Below are 22,242 nucleotides of genomic sequence, written 5' to 3' on the forward strand. Positions count from 1 at the left end.
TATGGTCTAGTTCATCTACCACACTGTAATATCCATAAGAACAAAGGCATTGTTCTACTTTTTGGTGGGGGGCAGGGATTGCAGTGGGTCCTCGTTGCTGCGTATGGGCTTTCTCTAGTTGCGGCGAGCTGGTCTACTCTTCATTGCGGTGCATGGGCTTCTCATTGCAGTGGCCTCTCTTGTTGCGGAGCACCAGCTCTAGGCATGCAGGCTTCAGTAGTTGCAACATATGGTCTCAGTAGTTGCGGAGTGCGAGATCAGTAGTTGTGGAGCACAGGCTTAGTTGCTTCGTGGCATGTGGGATCTTCCTGGACCAGGGATCAAACCCGTGTCCCCTGCATTGGCAGGCAGATTCTTAACCACTGCACCACCAGGGAAGTCCTATTCTACTTTTCTGTCATTTTAATCCAGAAAAATGCTGGCACGTAGTTGGCACTCAATAAATGTTTGTTGTGGAGTGAATTAATTTAGTAACTCTCATAGTCTCTTAACTGTTATTTAAGAGAAACAGGTGTTTATAGGTGTAGGTCATTTGTAAATCAAGGAATGACAACATTTAGAAATCTACTAAGTAGTGTCATATAGTATTTTAAAACCTTCCCTTTCTGAGTCCTACTATTAGAACATTTATTTTGGGTTTTTCTGAGGAAAATGTGTTGCAAGAAAAAGAACTTTTGTAAGCTTTCAGATTTAGATACCAACTTTCAAATATTAATACCATAAGAAAAGTTTACAACTGGTAGAATCAGATAATCAAATATATATTCCTAAGTTTTGTGAAATTCCAATTCACCAGTGAAGGTATAATGATACAATTTAAAATCATTCATTCAGTGGCTCTAGAAAGTATTGGTTGATAATGACCACTTTACAGTCTTCTTTATTTGAAATGTGAATTTGTCATATCATGAACCCTCAGGAAATTATAGTCCCCTTTGCCTAAAAAAAAGTTCTTTTAAAGTGGATAAAAGTGGGGACTTCCCTGGCAGTCCAGTGGTTAAGACTTCACCTTCCAATGCAGGTTCAGTCCCCCCTGGTCGGGAAGATACCACATGCCTTGCGGCCAAAAAAACCAAAAAAACACGTAAGACAGAAGCCATATTGTAACAACTTCGATAAAGACTTTTAAAAAATTGTCTAAAAAAAATAAAGTAGATAAAAGTGGAGTTGTAGTGGTTACAACAGGAGAGAAGAACCTGGGGCTGCCTCTCTCTTGACAATCCTAAAGATACCATTATAGAACTTTTTGGCTTTCCTGGTAAAACATATTTAAAAATCACAGGTAGATTGTCTTTATGATCCTGTCTAGGCTCTATAATGTTCTACAATTCAATGACCTTAATTATTTTGAGCAGCTGTTTAAGAACTCATCAGAAATTGCAAGAGCTATGATAATATGTGTCCCATAACTCAGATAACTAGGGTTTTGTGACAGTTTATTTATTTCCTATCACTAGATGATAGTACTTTTTAAATTATTTATAATTGAATTTTGGTAACGGGGTCCTCAGTTTATTTCAATGACTTCTTAATTCCCCATTAGTTATTTTTGTTCAATTTTTGTCTTTAATTTTCCTATTTTAGAAAGGGCTAAGAACTCTGTGTATGGCCTATAGAGAGTTTACACCTAAAGAGTATGAGGAAATAGATAGACATTTATTTGAAGCCAGGACTGCCTTGCAGCAACGGGAAGAGAAATTGGCAGATGTCTTCCAGTTCATAGAGAAAGACCTGACATTACTGGGAGCTACAGCAGTAGAAGACAAGTAAGTATCAGACAAATAGGCAATATCATTTTTCTCTCATAAGAATTTTTCTAGCCAAGTGTTTCTAATTTATGACAAATTCTATTTTTTAACATTTTATACTTAATATATTTAAAATCAAAATAGAGAATTAAAGCCTTAATTTTTCCCAGTCCATATATATAATTTTTGTTCTAGCCAGCTATCTGAAATAGTTGAAAGAATCCAGCCATGTATAGTTTTGCCTGTAGTCTTGAGTTTTTAGACTATTCCTCAGTGTTCCATACAAAGATTTTAAACTCCTGCTTAATTATCCAGCCTCACCTCTTACCACTGCCCCCTTCTACTTTACATTTCAACAGTACCAAACTGTCTAGTTCTCTGAACGACAACTATAGCTAAAAGTGTTCTATTTTGTGCTTTTTTTCGTTGGCAAGGCTGTGCTTTCTGCCTGGATCATTCTTCTCTTATCCATCTGTGAATACCTATTCATAAACCATAGTTCATATATCACCCCACTCCAGGAAGACCTTTCCTAACCCCTAATAGTATTAAAAATTCTCTTCTTTGGAAAGCCTCCATGTTTTGTAGGTAGTTCTGTTGTTGTCCTTGTGGCAGTATATTATTTGTTTGAAGACTTTCTCCTCTGTTAGCCTGTGAATTCCTTGAGGTCTACTTATTCTTTGCCTTTGTTCCCAGCATCTCTTTCCATGTGTGTTTCACAGTTTCTTGAATTAAATTGAATTCTACAAATGAAGCCTGTTGTTTTTCTCTACCCCCTAGATCTAAAGGTGCTTGCATTTTTTAAAATCTAGGGTTTCATTTACTTTTCAGTTGTCCTCATGAGATTTCTGAGACTCCCTGAGGTTATATGTAGACCATTATTGTCCAGTCTGATTTTTGAACTAATGAGGTAAGAGATTTTCTTGCCAAAAAAGGAGAAAATCTTCTAATTTGAAATTTGACTTTCTAAGAAAATGAGTTTATGAAGACTATATAGTTAGTTGGTTCTATAAAAATCAACTTTGAAGATACACTCTTAAAATATGAAGTTGTAGATTTTACATTTACGTTTACATAGTTCTCCAACATATCAATACCCTGTGAGCTTCAAAAAACCAAATACATTTACAGTAGTATTATCAGTAACCAAAACGAAGGGAAGGAAACTTTACAATTTTGAGAATGCACAGATGTTCTCATTAAGGCAGTATTGACCCAGGCGATCATTTAGTATCTGTCACCTAAAATGCCTCACAACTCTGGAATGCCCATTGTGACAAACATGTGTTAGCACACAGTTGTAGATTTTATATTAGCCAGGTGGTCACTAATTTGGTTATTCCTATTTTTTCCCTAAAGGAAAAAAAATTCAGTTATATTACTATACTATAACATCCCTAGGTTAAGGAGTTCAGAATTACCTTACTTGTACTTTGTGGTTTATACTTAAAATACAGTCAAAAAAGTGTTCTCTACTACTAATTTTGTTTCTTTTATTTTCAGACTACAAGATAAAGTTCGAGAAACTATTGAAGCATTGAGAATGGCTGGTATCAAAGTATGGGTACTTACTGGAGATAAACATGAAACAGCTGTTAGTGTGAGTTTGTCATGTGGACATTTTCACAGAACCATGAACATCCTTGAACTTATAAACCAGACGTCAGACAGTGAATGTGCTGAAAAGTTGAGGCAGCTTGCCAGAAGGTAAGAATATAATTATCTGGATCATGGAGTTCAGGGGCCAGCAAGCTATGGCCCATGGGCCCAAATATGGCCCACTGCCTTTTTCACAGCCCATGAGCTCAAAATAATTTTTACATTTTTTAATGGTTGAAAAAGAAGTCAAAGAAGAGTAATATTTCATGGTGTGAAAATTACATGAAATTAAAAGTTTGGTGTCTGTAAATAAAGTTTTATTGGAACAGAGCCACATTTGTTCATTTACATATCATCAGTGAAGGCTTTTGCACTATAACAGCACAATTGAGTAATTGGGACAGAGACCTTATAAAGCACTTTTATCATTTCTCATTGCTGCTTGATACACTACAAATCACAGCGACACAATTATAACTTGTTAATGTTTTCCGTGCCACACATTTTGCCATATGACATTTTAGTATATATATATTTTTTCTTTTTGCGGTATGCGGGCCTCTCACTGTTGTGGCCTCTCCCGTTGCGGAGCACAGGCTCCGGACGCGCAGGCCCAGCGGCCATGGCTCACGGGCCCAGCCGCTCCGCGGCATATGGGATCCTCCCAGACCGGGGCACGAACCTGTATCCCCTGCATCGGCAGGCAGACTCCCAACCACTGCGCCACCAGGGAGGCCCTTAGTATATTTTTATTATCAGTATTTAACCATCATGTCCAAACATGAAAAGAAAAATGGACTTTTAATATCACACTCTTAAAGCATAATGGAGTGTTGATTATTATCAAATTAGGTGGCAAAGCATTGTGTTTACTATTCAGTGATAATATGCTTTAATATACTGCCTGTTTGAAAAGACATAATCAAAAATGAAATACGAAATCTCATTACAGATGGTTCTTTTACAATAAAATGTAAAGTCTCATTACAGATCAGCATTAACAGATGGACATGTGCCATTGATTTTGATGATAGGAAACATGAACTTTGAACCCCAACTAATCAAAATTAATTGGGGTTCTTCCCCCTGCAAAATAAAAAGGTTTCTGTTCTCCTCATTAGTAGACTTCTATTATTTTAAAAATCGTACTTAATTTTTTTTTTTTTCGGGAAAAGGAAAGATTTATTACTTGCAGCAAGTAAGGAGAACACTGGGGATCTTTCGTAAAATAGTGTCTCCCCCAAACAGCAAACTTGGGGAAGTTTTAAGTTAAGGGTACATGCATATTCATGAAGGGGCTTGAGCAGAGGAGAATTCAGCATAGAGTAGGGGCCACGATTGATAGAGTCCAAGCTTTAGTTGATTGAAATCATGTGGGTCAACGTCACCATTCCATCCTCCACCTGGGTGCAGGCCTTAGTTCCGGCAGAACTCAAAGACTGGTCTCAGGACTTAATGAAGCTCAAGTTCGTGATGTCTCATCACAGAAAAAGAATTCAGTGAGAGACAAAGTGATAGATAAGAAGTGGATTTATTTAGGGAGAAACACTCCACAGACAAGAGTGTGGGCCATCTCAGAAGGCGAGAGGCCTTGGGAGAAACACACTCCACAGGCAGTGTGGACCCTCTCAGAAGGCGAGAGAGGCCCTTAATTACTATATTTTTTACTTCAAATTTTTTTTGTCAAAATTTGTTTCCTCTTTTGTAGCATAAGTACCTACATAATATCCTCAATTTAGCCTCATGACCCACAAAACTTAAAATCAAAATGTTTACTTCTAACGCTTTACAGAAAACATTTGCCAACCACTGATGAGGTTCACATGACCAAACAGAGAAATTAATCTGCATTTTACTGTTCAAAGATAATTTCATAGGTATTTATGCTCTTAATGCATTCTCTTTTTCTCTAAATCAACTTTATTTAGGAGCCTCCATTTAACACAGTCAGTTGTTTTTACAATAAATTAGGAGTGCTTCAGTGGAAGCATCAGGGTTGCTTGTATGTAGCCATCTAAGATATTCTACAGGTACCTGTCTTTGCAGTCTTGTGATATTAATGCAGAAAAACAAATACGAAAAGACAGTGCCACCATTGTCAATGTACATTCAGTGCTTGATTTACGTTTGTTATGCAGGGATTGATGTGATACTAAACTCTGGATTTCATCAGAGAAAAACTTACTTAAGGAATGTTTTAAAGAGACAGTACAGCTGAGAAGGGTCTTTGCTTGAGCTCAAAAAGGTGATTGATCTAGGTACTTATACTACAGTTTTGGAGCAGTGCCAACACTATTGTGATTGCTTAAACATTTAAGTATCATAATGTCAAGAACTCCCTAAAACATACAAACTATTTGCTCAGAATCATTTACTTCTTAAATATTACTTCTGATTTTAAAAATAGTAAATGTTCATTTAAAAAATACTGAAAATGGTAAAGAAGATATGGTTAATAACATAATACAGCCATCTAAAGATAATTATTACTTGTATTTTAGATTTTTTTTAAGTCTTCTATATATGTGCTTTTAGTGAGTCTGTTAAGATCATGGGTATTGTTTATTTCCCTTTTTGTACAACAGCTGTATTATAAGGTGAAGGTATACCTTAAAATGAATTTTAGGCTTGCTGTGTGAAACTTATGTTTTAGAGATACCATCTTTTTGGTGGAGTACGTTTTCTTTTCTTTTTTTCCTTTGGCCATGCCATGAGGCTTGTGGGATGTTAGCTCCCTGACCAGAGATTGAACCTGGGCCCTCAGCAGTGAGAGCACAGAGTCTTAACCACTGGACCGCCAGGGAATTCCTGGAGTGCATTTTCTGAGTTAACCGTGTAAGTCAATAGGATTTTGATTTACAGACTTTCAGGAAGTATCTATTCTAAAAATCTTGGGTATAGCAAAAAAAATTCCCTACCTTTGAAAGCTTTAGTGTATATATCCAGTCCTTCACAAACATATAATGATTGTCTCTTATCTAGGCATTTGGAACAGAGTCACATAAGGTGTATTGTTTATTCCCAAAATACTTACAATGTGTAGGAAAAACAGAAATAAATATATTGTCATAGACCTATCACAACTGAATTGTAACTGAGGCAAGAACCGAGAGCTGTGGGTAGACAGAAGAGGGAAGCTTAGCCTGAGCTTAGCCTAGGCTAAGCTCTTGCTGTACATTAGAACTCACGACTGTTGTTTCCAGCGATGAAATGTAAACTGGTCAGAGAGTAACACCAAGAAGCAAAGGGGGCAATGTATGCAAATTCCCAGAGCTGAGAGATTCATTCAGGAAACTGATAGTAGTTAAGTATGGCCAGAGAATGGAATAGATGGGAGAGGATGTGGGAAGTATTGAGACATGAGACTACAGAAATAAGCAGATGCTACCTTACTGTGTACCAGAACTGTGAGCTGGTTTTCCATACTGCATAAATGTCACCCCATGGATTGTGAGATAGTATGCTGATTTATGATACTTGTCCAGAGGAAAACCTAAGTTAGTATGCCGTGGAAAGGTTGCCAAGGAAAACTGATCTGATCTATCCTACTCTTGGCTGCTACTTCTTCTTATGAGGCCATGTGCTCAGGTAGTGCTCATGCTGAATGCATTGGAGGCAGCAGAGGCTGCTAAATAAGTTCAGCCAACAGGGAGGAAGAATAGTTTAGGTGTTGATTTTGGATATTGGAGAATTATGAAAAGAAATATACATTTTTTAAATTTTATGTTGTGAATGTTAATTGTTTACCACTTATTAGTTGTAGTGCAACACAGTAGTTGTTAGGCATACTATGAAAGACATCATTTTAACTTACAGAAAAGATTTAAGTATTAGAAGACAAAAAATTACAGTATTTGTTTAGTTTTTATAGCTTGTTGCTCATTTAATAGTCTTCTCACTTGTCATTTAAAAATTGAGGGTACAACCACTATGGAAAAAGTATGGAAAAAATTTTAAGTAGAACTACCATATGATCCACCAATTCCACTCCTGGGTATTTATCCAAAGGAAATGAAATCACTGTCTCAGAGATATCCACACTCCCATGTTCATTGCAGCATTATTCACAATAGCCGAGAATGTAAACAACCTAAATGTCCATTGATGTGTGTATGGATAAAGAAAATGTGATGTGTGTGTGTGTATACACACACACAAAGAAATATTATTCAACCATAAAAAAGAAGGAATTCTTGCTTTTTGTGATAACATGGATGGACCTTGAGGGCATTATGCTGAGTAAAATAAGTCAGAGAGAAACAAATACTTACATGTGGAATTTTAAAAAGCCAGTGGTAGAAGGGTGGTTGCCAAGAGCTAGGGTGTGGGGGAAATGGGGAGATGATAGTCACAGGGTACAAACTTATATATAAGCTTATATATAAGATGAATAAGTTCTGGGGATCTAATGTACAGCATGGTGACTGTAATTAACAGTACTATATTATATATTTGAAAGTTGTAAAGAAAGTAGATCTTAAATGTTATCACCACACACAAAAAAATATGTGAAAGGATGGAGGTATTAACTAACCTTATTGTGGTAGTCATTTTTGCAGTATATATGTGTATCAAATCATCATGTTGCAAACCTTAAACTTACATATGTTATATGTTAATAATATCTCAATAAAGCTGAAAAAAAATTGAAAATGTATGGATGTTTCTCAGTAGCAGTCTTGCTATACTGTGAACCCAGTGGTGAACTGTAGTATTTTCCTTTTGGTGGATTTAGTGCAATGCTACTTTGAGTGCTGGCCTTTAGCAGCATAAGAAGCTTGCTCCAGAATGTAAATCTGTATATACATACACTGCTTCTTTCAACGAGAAACTCCTATTACCAAAGGAGGAGCGGGGTAAAGCAGTTGAACAAAATAGTGTGCTCAATAATACAGTTGATTTACATACTGATGCAAACTTCTTATCTTTCTTTTTGTTTTTCTTCTTCTTACCTCTTTCTTGTCACAAGTAGTTTGCCCAGCTGCCAGTAATTAGGTCATGCTTTGGAGTAGTCCTCGGTATAGTGTATGCCCACAAGAGGGGTGTTACCCGTGTTCCACCATCGTAATACCTGGCATTACAGTCCATTGTAGGGTTAAATATCAAGAGACAGTTATGATTCCTTCATTCCTTTCCTTCCTATGGTGAATCTAGCTTGTAAATTTTCCTGAACATTCTTGATTCCATTTAATTTTTTAAAATCAGGATTTGCTAAATGTATAACTAGTAACTTTTTCATTTTTATAAGACTTTCCATGCTCACAGTTTGGGAGAATATCCTCAGATTATGTGTTACAGTTCACATTTTAGAAAATATGGTTACTGCGTGTATATACCAATTCATTGTAAAAATGAATATGATCTGTTTTACTCATCATATCAGTCACTCAGTTCTGCTTAATCTTAACTTTCAAGTGATAGAACTCAGTTTGTTCCCTGACATGCCAGTTTTGTAACAGTGAAGTCTGTGAGTAAATGATCCATCTTTCAGTAAGAAGCTTTTGTTTACTAGATGAGTCTGAATAATATGGCTTTAAAGTGTCTTACAGAGGATATAATTATTTTCTTTTTTAGAATTACAGAGGACCATGTGATTCAGCATGGTCTGGTGGTGGATGGGATCAGTCTGTCTCTTGCACTCAGGGAGCATGAAAAACTATTTATGGAAGTTTGTAAAAATTGTTCAGCTGTAATGTGCTGTCGTATGGCACCACTGCAGAAAGCAAAGGTATGTTTATGTCATAACAAGTCCCATATTTAGATTTAAAAGTATTCTTGGGACTTCCCTGGTGGTGCAGTGGTTAAGAATCCGCCTGCCAATGCAGGGGACACGGGTTCGAGCCCTGGTCCAGGAAGATCCCACATGCCGTGGAGCAACTAAGCCCGTGCGCCACAACTACTGAGCCTGCACTCTATAGCCCACGAGCCACAACTACTGAGCCCATGTGCCACAACTAATGAAGCCCACGTGCCTAGAGCCCATGCTCCGCAACAAGAGAAGCCACCACAAGGAGAAGCCCGCGCACCACGAGGAAGAGTAGCCCCCGCTTGCCGCAACTAGAGAAAGCCTGCATGCAACAAAGACCCAAAGCAGCCAAAAATAAAATTAATTAAAAAAAAAAAAAGGTTAATGCCTCATCTAGTTCCATTTGGTGGTATGCAGTATATGTATCTTACTAGGGGTCAGTCACTTCTCATAATATGAATTTTAACCACGTACATTAGGCCTTTGGAAATTTCACAGTGAATATTGAAGTTTTAACTATTCATAATGACCTAAAAATAGATCATTGTGACCTAGAAATGACCACGTGGTAGGTAGCAGTTTGTGATTTTCCTGAGACATAAATTTGAACTGTGATAACTGAAGTCTCACAAGTTAGTTACTTAACTGGTGAGGGAGCCTATAAGACTTCAGTTCATCTGCACCTCCAGGTGGTTCTGTTGATCTGTGCTTATTCTTGCATTCTTACGAAGTGATAATTCTCTTTGTTAAAGATAGCTGTTAAGTGATAAATAGAACTTTAGTAAAAAGTTAAAAAGCCAATTAATTCTGATATGAAGGTATATACAGGAATTATTTAAAGTTCAGCTAACTATGATTCAAGTGATAGCCTATACAAATATTTTTTACAACTGTAATCTTCACAAGGATACCCTTTGAAATGCACATCTAAACACATTTTTTCACATATAGATCTAAAAAATTTTACATCCAGTTTTTTTGGCTTCATGGATTTTTTTTACAGTGCTTATTTTATTATTATTATAACCCATGTACTACCCCCAGTCTATGGAGACTAAAACTTGAGACCAAACAGAGCTAATGCCTAGATTCTTTTTTTTTCTTGGTTGCGGCGGGTGGGCTCCTTGTTGCGGCCAGTAGGCTTCTTAGCTGTTGCATGCTAACTCTTAGTTGCAGCATGCATGTGGGATCTAGTTCCTGACCAGGGATCGAACCTGCATCCCCTGCATTGGAAGGTGGATTCTTAACCACTGTGCCACCAGGGAAGTCCTCCTAGATTCTTTATAAAAGTATATTCAAGTATTCCAAAGAAACCTTTCTTTTGATTTTATTGAATTTAATTTTGATAGCTTTATAAATTTTTAAAAATTTTATTACAAGAGAAAATAATTATCTTTCCCCTGTATCAAATGAAAAGAATAATTTGTTGAGAAAGAAAAAAAATTGCCTGACAAAGTTCAATTAATTGTAATTATTTTTTTACACAATTATTATTAAGCTTTTTACAAATTTAAACTGTGTTTAAAAGATTCTTACATACCATCATAAAACCCAAAGATAGTACTCTGTTTTGCTGTGTCATTTCTGAAAGACATTCCTAACATCTTAATGGAGACATCCCTCAAAAAGTGAACCTTGGTGCCTATTATCGTCTAATATAAAAATTTTTTTCATTGCTCTACTTTTCTTACAACAGATCATTTGAGATAAATGACTTTATATAAATACATGAAGATTTAAATTTTATCATAACTAATTAGTTGTATGTCTTTCAGGTAATAAGACTGATAAAAATCTCACCTGAGAAGCCTATAACATTGGCTGTTGGCGATGGTGCTAATGATGTAAGCATGATACAAGAAGCACATGTTGGAATAGGTGACTGATTTTTTCTTGAACTTTTAAAGTTGGTTTAATCATTCGGTGATTTTGAATTTTCCTTTTGTAGACTAAAGCACAATATCAAATATATGAATGAAAACTAAATGCAGTAGGGTAATATATCACAGTGTATTTCCATCAGAAAGCTATTATAATTAAGCCCAATATTTAGGATATTTTACTTCCAAATTTTCAAGGAAATAAATACCACATTAGTGAACTTTATCTTTGCCAATTCTCCTTCCCAATAAAGTAACTTTATTTATACTTGCCATTTTGCACCTTTTAAAGTACTTTTACACATTATTTTGTCATTTTAAAACTCTAAATTTGTGATTTACATAGTTACCCTCATGGTTTTAAATTCTCATTTTAGAATGTTATTATTATTTACTTAATTCATCAAAGATTCTGCAACTTATTTTAAAGATAATTTTAGAGACAGGAAATTACACCAAACTATAATATAATTATAAAATTTCAAATAACTTTCTAATTTAATAACCTTCATTCTGATTTCTATTTTTGCCTAAAATTTTTATTAGATTCAGAATACTAAAATCATTTTATTATGTTTAAATTATCAGTCATTTCCTATTTAAAACCATATTCTGACCTATCTTCCTCAATAATTTTATTGAGGAAGGAAAAGAGAAGAGTATGGGTTTTTTGTTGAAGGATAAAATTTTAGAGTTAGAAAAGAGGACAGTCCTCGCTCTGGAATTGCCTATGTGATGAGTAGTTATTGGCTCTAATATTTCCAGTGTATCTCTCAAATCAACTCCTTCCTCTTTGGGATTATTAACTCTTCATTTTGAAATTTTCATTTTCTTTCTAGTGTGTATACTGTTGTTTCCCAGAAGTCTTCATAGTTATTTGATGATAACTTCCTATACCGTATGTTAGAGCATAAAAAGCTACAGTATTTATAACAGTTTGATTCTAATATGATAACAGCCAGACCAGTAAACAGAATCAGTTCAAACATCTGGAAATTTAGTATATAACAAAGGAGATGTTTCAGATAAGTAGGGAAACAAATTATTTGATTAAAAAATACTGATATAACTAGTTAGTTATTTGGAAAAAAAGAAGTGGGTTCCTTTCCATTGCTTATAGTAAAACAAATTCCAGATGGATTAAGGATTTAAATTATTTTTGAAGGCCATAAAAAATAATAGGAAACTTTAATGAATAATCCTGTTATTTGAGGTATGGAAGGATCTTTTAGATACAAAACCAAACAAAACGAGGAACTAAAAAGGAAAAAGATCAATATGTGTGGCAGAAGTAAATACTTCCCATAAACAAATTCTAAAGACAAACTGGTAAGGAATATTTGCAAAATAGATGACAGTCTTAACCTTCCTAATATGCGAGGTCTTAACAAATTAAGGAGAATAAGGAAAACATTCTAGTAGAAATATGTTGAAAGGTGTGAGCCATCAGTTGTCACAAAAGGAGAAATCTAAACAGAATATTAAATGCATGAAAAAGATATTGTCTCCCTAATAATCAAAAGAATATAAATTAAAATTGCTTATCAGATTGGCAAAAATCACAAAGATTGATAAAACCTGGAATTGACAAAGGTATAGATTAACAGATGCCCTTATACGATGTTAGTGGGAATGTAAATTGGTACACCCTGCATTATTATGTATAACAATTTTAAATGTGTGCCTATTGACCTAGCAGTTTTGCATCCAGGAATTTCTCTTAAGAAAATAAGTGAATATGTTAACAAACACATATGTTATAAACAATGTCCATAATGTAGTAATGACAAAAGCAGATTACAAAACAAATAGTCCCATCTTTATGCACTCGTTTTTATATATGTTAAATATACATACATGAAATATGCATAAGGAAAAATTCTAAAAGTATATAGACCAAAAATAGTGGTTTTCTCTAGGAGTTGTGAATATAGGTGATTGTCTTTACCTATACATTTTGGAACATTTTTGATCCTTTTATGACAAAAGTAAAAAATTTTAATTTTGAAAAATAATTTTTTCGAAGCCGCTTCCATATTGAATAAACAAACTTGGCAATAACTTTTGAAACCTAAAGAATTCTAGTAACCTAAAAAAAAGTTCTCATATTTATCAGATAAGATTATGTACTGATTTCAAGTAATAGTGTACATTTTTCTTTTAAAAAGCACACTGTGTTTGACTAATGCATGAAAGTTTTAAGACCATTAAACATAATCATATTTGCTTGGTTCAGATTACTCAATTTGCATATTTTTCATGTTCATTGGAAATAGTGAAGTCAAAGCTGTTTTATAGCATTCTCTTCATTAGAATTTTTTTAAATGTTCTTAGATCCTGAACTTTTAATATTTTTTTTATATTTTTATTATATTCTGATTCTTTGAAAATTGATATTATATGCCTGGTATAAGTTATAGCTTTGTGTTAATTACATATTTGATTTAAGTGGAGCAACCTTTTGGGAATCTATTGTCTACTATATTTTAGGATATAGTGATCCTAAGTCCAGGTTCAGCTGCTACAGTTAATTAAGGTATTTGCAGGTATATCATAAAAATTACACTTATCAGTTATCAATGAACTTACCTTTTTGTCCCCTTTATTACAGGAATCATGGGTAAAGAAGGAAGACAAGCTGCAAGGAACAGTGACTATGCAATAGCTAGATTTAAATTTCTCTCCAAATTGCTTTTTGTTCATGGTCATTTTTATTATATTAGAATAGCTACCCTTGTACAGTATTTTTTTTATAAGGTAAGTTTCATGGATATATTTTAGAATCAATTTCTGACAGTATTTGAAGTTTCAATTTAAGGAATGCTATTACCATACAAATTATTCTTAAAATTTTTTTCTCTATAAGTAAAACTAACAGTTTATGGAATATCCTTTTATTATTTTATTACAATAAATCTAATGTGTACTCACAGAAAGCAAATCAGTGGTTGCCTGAGGCCAAGGGTGCAGGTGATAGAATTGACTAGAAAGGAATATGAGAGAACTCTACATGACAGAAAAGTTCAACTTGATTATGGTGGTGGTTACATGGCTGTATGAATTTGTCAGAATACATCAAAATTCACACTTAATTTTATTCTATGCAAATTAGAACACAATTAGTTTGATTTCTTTATTGTTATTTTGTCCTGAACTAGTAATAAATTTGAATTTTAACTCCAATATGATGATTTCAAGCAGAGGTTCTTAATCTTTTTTGAGATTACAAATTATAGGGATTTTAGATGCATAAAATAAAATACATAGGATAACAAGGAAACCAATTACGTTGAAACACTGTCCTAATCTCTTGACCCTTATGGGCAAAGATGGGGTTCTGTGGAATCCATATGAAGAGCCTTTGAGTACCAAGGCATTTAATACATCAGAATGTCCTATATTGCGTATATTTCTGTAATTAATTACTAGCTGCAACCCAGTGAAAGAACACAGGTAGATTGCATAATGCTAACAGATGATGGTGGCAGTTTTTTCCTAGCTTATTATTATAACTTTTGCTGTGACATAAGGCTATTGAAATGGAAACATGTTTTGATCGTTCCATTTGTTGTATTTTAAATATTTTTGCATTTTAAAGCAATTTTAGCCCTAAAGTTTAAGTAAACTTTTCTTATTTTACTATAAATGAAAAGTATTGAATAATAGTTGATAGGTTATAAATTCAAAATTACGGTATTGCTTGGCAATGATAGGAGTCAAAGGTGTTTTCTTTCTGACATTTGCAATGCTGCCTAGACTACTTTTAGACATATTTTAATAAAATGGGAATCCTATTTCCCCATTTTATACGGCCAGGTTCTTATGGGCAGATCTACTTACCATATCAACTGATACTATATTTTTGGACTCTTTTAATAGCCATTTTTAGAAATTGTTTCTCTTTTAGACCTAAATATTTCAATTATTTCCATTTAATCTTGTTTTTCAGAATGTGTGCTTTATCACACCCCAGTTTTTATATCAGTTCTACTGTTTGTTTTCTCAACAAGTAAGTAAATAGAATCTTTTGTTTTATCCTTTTAGAGTAAAGTGTGTGTGTTCAGTTTTTGGTAGATACTTGGAGGGACTTTTTCCACTTTTCCTAGTCCTACAGATAACTAGACAAAACTTTTCTAATAGTGTATTTAACTAGCATAACATCCATAATATTTCTTTATTCTGATTTTCAGTTTGAAGCAAGTGTTAATACCAAAATATATTTTAACTCTGGATGCCTTTTTTAAAAAATAGATATTAACTCTTAATAGCTTATGAGAGAATTTGGTGAACTTTTTTCAACTTACGTGTAGTATTTCTGCAAAATCCGTATCAAGCCAGGCCAGGTAATTATTGGAAGTTTACCTCATTATTTATTTTTTGAGTCATAGAATTTTTTTAGATTTGGAAGAAACATTAGTGATTGAGTCCAGGGATGACATACAGGTTTCATCTCAGAAGGTAAATAATTAATAGAGGTTCCAGGAGTGCTATATTGAAAAGGGTTCTGAAGGTATAGGCTCAGAGGGAAAACTCTATAATAGGTTAGCAGTAGCTATAATAAACACATGGTGGGTCTTTTGTTGTATACATGTCACATAGAAAAGGAAATTGAAATCCATAGAGATTAAGTAACTTGCCCAAGATCACATAGCTAAACCATACTTGGACCTACTGCTTCTGACTACCTGAGCACCCTTTTCACATACCACACTCCACATCTCTAATTGATCAAGACGTTTATTCTAGTTTATTGAAATGACAAGTGTATTATTCTTAGGTTTTTTTAATGAGTTGTTTCTACCCTTAATCACTGTTTTCTCCTCTGTTTACAACCTATAACTCTAAATTTCAGATACCTGCTTGGACATTGATTGCCAGTAACAATGTTTGCTTACTTGGATGAAATAAAGAATGCTGTAAGAGCATGTGACAAGGAGACTTAACCTATTTTGATTAGGTTTGGGGGGAGTTTCTAGTATAATTCAAGAGACAGTATCAATATTAAGAAAAGCAATATACGAAGAATAGGCAAAGTGCTAAGCAATTAGTACCAACTAATTACCAACAGTAGCACATACGACTTTTTAGAAGAAGCAGCTATCATCAGGAATTTGAGCCAGTGTTTTTAAGTTTCATGGATCATGGATTAAAGGAAGTGTAGGACTTAGATGGGAAGACAAAGCCATGAAAGCAAAACTATGTGTGTAGTATATCAAGGGAATAATAACAAGCCCAGGATGCATGTAGGAGAATTGTGTAAAATTACATCACAGGACCAAATTTGAGTATCTTGAAATACAGATCCAATTCACTATAATAGCAGAATCACTTGACATAACAAAATGTTCCAGTTTCCACAAAGATTATAAATCTAGGAACATTATGTCTATATAAGAAACAAGTTGGAATTATTAAAATGGATTTTGTGTAAATTTGAAAATATGTAATGTAATTTCTATATTTATTTTTAATATGCTTCTTTGTAATTACATGTATAAGTATAATAGTAATACATAGTTTAGGGTCTCAAAATTCCTACAAATTTCTCTTTCTAGACATTGTATGACAGCGTGTACCTGACTTTATACAATATTTGTTTTACATCCCTGCCTATTCTGATATATAGTCTGTTGGAACAGCATATAGACCCTCATGTGTTACAGAACAAGCCCACTCTCTATCGGTAAGTGTTTTCCAGTATTAAATGTCCATACATTTCTTACTGCAAATAGTAGGTTACATAGTTATCAATTTTTGAAAGTATCTTAAAAATAAGCAAATATATCAGGCACTGTCTTGGTGGTTAATGCTTTACAAAGGAAGTACTTCAGTTGTCATATGGTTTATAATTGTTGAACATTAAAGAGAACATTTGAATGATTTTTTCCAATGTTTTTAAGAATGAATAGTTTCATCCTAGGAATGCACTGAGCAGTTGTGTAATTTGCACTTACTGTTGTAAACCAGTAATACTCTGTTTCATGGGCACAAAAGAAGTTATTCAGTAATTAGTTGTCTCTAGAGTTCGTAAAAAATTAGTTCATGTTCTAGCACTGCCAAATTTATGAGTAGTAATTGATGCAAAATGCAGAGTTGAGGACATAAATTTTCCCAGCTCCCCTGGGTATTCTTTTCTCAAAACCAAGTAATCATAGATATGTGGAGTCAGCTCAGGACCAGCTTATGGTTCCCACATTAACTTGACCTCTACACTTAACAGAGATACTCAGTTATCCAGAAATGGCAGTAACTTACCTTGATTTCCCAGGTTATATAGGACTGGGCTTGACCCAAGATTGGCACAGATGGTTCTTCTCATAATAGCTATTGATAGACAAGAACTCATTTAGGAGCCTCAGTGCTGAACCTAACTCAGATGACTCCACTGAAAAGAAACAATCACGGCAGAATGACTGAATGTTTACAACAGAATATAACGAAGAGGGAATTCCCTGGTGGTCCAGCAGTTAGGATTCCAAGCTTTCACTGCTCTGGGGCCCAGGTTCGATCCCTGGTCAGAGAACTAAGATCCCACAAGCCATGAGGCGCAGCCAAAAAAAAAAAAAAAACAGAATATAACAAAGAAAAATCAACTTTTCACAATTAAACTGAAGTATTATGCCTATATCATATTTCTTTATTAAATGAGAAAATGTATTTGAATATGTTATGAGAATTATAAGCTGTTACACAGATGTATATTATAAGCAGTGGTTTGTAAATTAGGTTTCATTCTTCTAAAATTTTTAAGCAATTTTAAATTAAAAATCCATCTTGTTTTTTAATTATCAAACTGTAATAATTATTTAGTAGGTATAGTAAGTCCTAATACATTTGTTTTTTTCTTCCTTTTTCTTAAATTTGCAGAGACATTAGTAAAAACCGTCAACTAAGCATGAAAACATTTCTTTATTGGACCATGTTGGGTTTCAGTCATGCCTTTATTTTCTTTTTTGGATCCTATTTTCTAATAGGGAAAGATACATCTCTGCTTGGAAATGGCCAGGTAAAATATATAGTTTTTTAAAGAACATTTTTAATAATTTAGTTTGGCTTTTGATAACCTTCTGTCATACAAAATAAAGTAAAATTCCATTTAAGTTATAAAATTGCAGGTATTAAATTAAAATGCAATTATAAAAAGGTTTTTAACTTTTTTTTACTTAATAAAATTTTATACAAATGAGAATTAAAACAGAAAGGCAATGCAGTGTAATTTTAATATGAAACTCAGGTTACCTAAGCAGTTTTGTTGTTCAAAAATTAATTCACACAAGGGGATATGTTCATGCCCCTGCATGATGTTCACTTCAGGATTGTGTTTTAACAATGGCTACTGTTTATTTAGTACTTAACTATTGTGTTCAGTGCTCTCCATGCCCCATTTCCATTAATCCTCAAAATAATCCCATTGGAGAGATACGATTCAGCTTTTTTAGATGAGAAATAAGGACTTAATGTTTAGGTTTTTGCTTTTTTTTTTTCTCTCTCTTTTGCGGTACGCAGGCCTCTCACTGTTATGGCCTCTCCCATTGCGGAGCACAGGCTCCAGACACGCAGGCTCAGCAGCCATGGCTCACAGGCCTAGCCGCTCCGCGGCATGTGGGATCTTCCCAGGCCGGGGCACGAACCCGTGTCCCCTGCATCGGCAGGCGGACTCTCAACCACTGCGCCACCAGGGAAGCCCAGGTTTTTGCTTTTAATTGGAGGAATTTTTTTTCTTTTTGGGGTGGGGGGGGGCGTGGTGGTATGCTTGGGAAGTGCTACTGTACTTTTCAGTGCACTCCAGCAATTCTGAGGATGTCAAGTTACTGTTTAGAGTGGCCATTTTTCTGAAATGTGAAATTGGAAAGGAGTACCACACAGTACGTTGTTTCTGTGTCCTGATTGGAGTGCTCATGTTGAGAGACTCTGCAGAACTAGGCCTCTCTTTCTAGGCTTAGCTAGATGGGTCAGAGGAAAAGAAATGACAGCTGTGGTACTATGGTAGACTGGAAATGCTTGTCACCTTTAGTTTCTCTTTTCCATTGGCAATATTTAAGTATTCCAAAATATTCAATATATTTGCAGAAACAGAGATACAAGGTTTGCAGTTGGGAGAATATGAAGTTTTATCTGTTCAACAAACATTTATTGAGGACCAACCATTACCATGTACTATACCAGTGTCTGGATTTATGAGAGGAACTAACACACTCAGTTATGGAGCTTAAGAGTCTTGTGAGGGATACAGAAAATAAACAAGTAAAATAACAAAATATTCAAGTGCAGTGAAGGAAATGGGTTTCAATTTTAGAGCAGCTTTAACCATGCAGATCCCTTTAGGATGTAGAAATGGAACATATGTATTATTGCCACTCTACTTTTGAGGACATATTTAGCCTGGTTTGGACAAATATATGAATCTAGTTTGTGTAACATGAAGGTTACAGCACTTCCCCCAAGTATAACTACCTTTTATTGAATTTTTCTCTCTTCCGGATATATTCCATGTATTAGCTTACTAAATTGTAATAACCCTGTATGAGGAAAGTATTTTTTCATATTAGAAAATTAACCTCAGAAAGGTTAAGAAACTTGCCTCAGGTCACATAGTGAATAAATTACAAGAGTATACTTCAAACTCCGATCTGTATAACTTCAAAGCCTATGTGCTTAGCCAGGATCCTAAATTCCTTTGAGAAACAAGTATTAGCCTGGTACCCTTCTGTGCAGTATTGCCACTTGTGCAAAGACCATCAAACATATAGATATATGAGTGAGCATGCCCATTTCCACCTGAAATACTGGGCTAAAACTGGACAGAGTGAAGAGGGGAGAAGAGTTGAGAAAGAAGGAAGATATCACTGGATGAAAAGGAAGTTAAAGAGATCTCTCTTGTTGCTAGTTACTACTTTTTTTCTGATTTTAAAAGTAACATGTGCCCATTATGGTAAATTTGAAATACTCTATAGGAAAAATATACAAAGAAAATAAACCGCCTGTTCTTCTTCTACCCAGGTGTAATTATTTCTGTCATTTTTACATATTTTCTTCCATTCTTTTTTTATTTTTTACTGTTTTTCATTAACCTCATAACTTATCCCCTTATTTCTCAATGATAGGCTTATTATAATTATCCCCTTACTATAGTCTAAGTGATTTTTCATGTTATTAAAAATGCTTCAAAAATATTTTTTCACAGCTACATAATATTCATTACATGGCATAAATTATTTAAGAATACTTATAATTTAGGTTTGTTTCTAATTTTTAGTGACTTTTAAAATTAAATCTTTGGGGACTTCCCTGGTGGTCCAGTGGCTAAGACTCCATGCTCCCAATGCATGGGGCCGGGTTCAATCCCTGGTCAGGGAACTAGATCCGACGTGCCACAACTAAGAGTTCACATGCCGCAACTCAAGATCCCGCACGCAGCAACAAAGATCCTGCATGCTGCAACTAAGACCCAGCACAGCCAAACAAACAAACAAATAAATAAATAATTTTTTAAAATTAAATCTTGAGCATGCTTTATACAAAAGAAAAGAATCTTAATGAAGTGTAAATTGTTGTTGGCCCTTTAGTACAAAAGTTTTTCTTCTTTTTACCAACTGTTATTTTTTTTTTTAACTCAAATTGTACGTCATTAACTTCCCCTTTTAGCCTACCGGTTCTACCACTCATATATACCACTCCCTGTAGAAACAGTGGAAAAGAAGCATACATTGCAATCAGTCAAATTGGATTTACATCCTGGCACCTGAAGTTACCATTTGAGTGATTTGGGATTAATTCTTTAACTTCTGTAAGGCTCAGTTTCCTCGCTGCAAAATTAGGAACATGATTACTACCTTATAGGTTTGCTGTGAGGAATAAACAACATATTACATGTAGGGCATTAGGCATAGTGGCTAGCATATAGAAGTACTCAATAAATCTTAGCAGTATTACTTGTTATTATTATTATCAAATCATTATATTGAAGACCCTGTTCTACCCAGTCCCCCCCAATCTACTTCTCCCAGAAACTCTCCTCTTTTTTTTTTTTTGCGGTGTGCGGGCCTTTCACTGTTGTGGCCTCTCCCGTTGCGGAGCACAGGCTCCAGACGCGCAGGCTCAGCGGCCATGGCTCACGGGCCCAGCCGCTCCGCTGCATGTGGGATCCTCCCGGACCAGGGCATGAACCCGTGTCCCCTGCATCGGCAGGTGGACTCTCAACCACTGCGCCACCAGGGAAGCCTAGAAACTCTCCTCTTTAACGGTGTAAGTTAAACTGTCCTTGCTGGCTCTCTCAGAACATGCAGTGCTCATTTCTAGTTCCAAGCCATTACTATGTTTTCTCTCTAGAATGCTCTTGCCTCTTTTTCCCAAAGTCAGTCTTATGACTGTCTGTTCTTCAAGATTGAGCCCACAGGTCCCTGTCCTTTCACTCCAGCTCCCTCTTAACGCCTCCCTGTACTGAAAGTCTTTTTCGACATGGGTTGAATGCTTTCTGTTTTCCAGTAATTATTCTTGTATGCCCAAGAAATCTGCAAACAGTGGAGGACCTAGAGTAGAAAATATTAGGGGGAAGTACTGGGAAGAGAAGTGGCTAGAGGTGAAGATGAAGTCAGTGCAAACATCTGATCCTGAGAAAGGAGGAGGAGAAAGAGTTGCAGTAGTTTGGGATCCACGAAGGGCAAGACAGTTCAGGAAAGTTAAGATTCTACCCCCATCTTTTGTGATGGGCCTAGCAGTATCATGAATATTCTAGGTATTAATTAATTTTCAACAATTTTTTTTTTTTGGCCATGCCATGTGGCTTGCAGGATCTCAGTTCCCTGACCAGGGATTGAACCTGGGCCACAGCAGTGAAAGTGCCGAATCCTAACTACTAGACCACCAGGGAACTCCCTCGACAAATATTTTTGAAGTATCCATTCATTCATTCTTAACTTCTCTTTTACTTAGGAAAGAACTATTTATTCTTCATATATTCCCCTCAGATCTTTTTAATAGGTCTTTTCTCTTAGTAAAATATAAGAATCCTGATAAGTTTTCTCTGAGATTTGGAAAGACTAGAGGAATGTATATGACATGTCTGAGTACCTGTTTGTGTGTGTGTGTATAAGCTGCTTTCCTATGGACAGATCTTTACCTTCCAAGCACCATAAAAAAGATATTCCTTTACTGTCACTCCTTGATTGCCAGAGAACAAAAAATATATTAAGAGGACTGGACTACTGACTAATTTTTAATTGTGTTTCTTCTAAATATTAGAAGAGTTAAACTCAAATAAAATTTGTCT

General features: G+C 35.0%; 1 protein-coding gene across 4 annotated transcripts in view; it reads left to right on the top strand.

Moving 5' to 3' along the window:
* Positions 1-22,242, top strand: part of ATP11B (ATPase phospholipid transporting 11B (putative)) — a 121,151-nt gene that overhangs the window by 66,751 nt on the left and 32,158 nt on the right. For all 4 annotated transcript variants that reach the window (XM_081234106.1, XM_081234105.1, XM_081234107.1 and 1 more), the window contains 8 exons: positions 1,585-1,766; positions 3,252-3,455; positions 8,922-9,075; positions 10,869-10,971; positions 13,585-13,730; positions 14,923-14,982; positions 16,529-16,656; positions 17,841-17,979. In XM_081234106.1, the coding sequence (XP_081090232.1) occupies positions 1,585-1,766; positions 3,252-3,455; positions 8,922-9,075; positions 10,869-10,971; positions 13,585-13,730; positions 14,923-14,982; positions 16,529-16,656; positions 17,841-17,979 (1,116 nt within the window). The remainder of the gene's footprint in view (positions 1-1,584; positions 1,767-3,251; positions 3,456-8,921; positions 9,076-10,868; positions 10,972-13,584; positions 13,731-14,922; positions 14,983-16,528; positions 16,657-17,840; positions 17,980-22,242) is intronic.

Source organism: Mesoplodon bidens (genome assembly GCF_964165515.1).
Source record: "Mesoplodon bidens genome assembly, chromosome: 5".
Lineage (NCBI taxonomy): Eukaryota > Metazoa > Chordata > Mammalia > Artiodactyla > Ziphiidae > Mesoplodon > Mesoplodon bidens.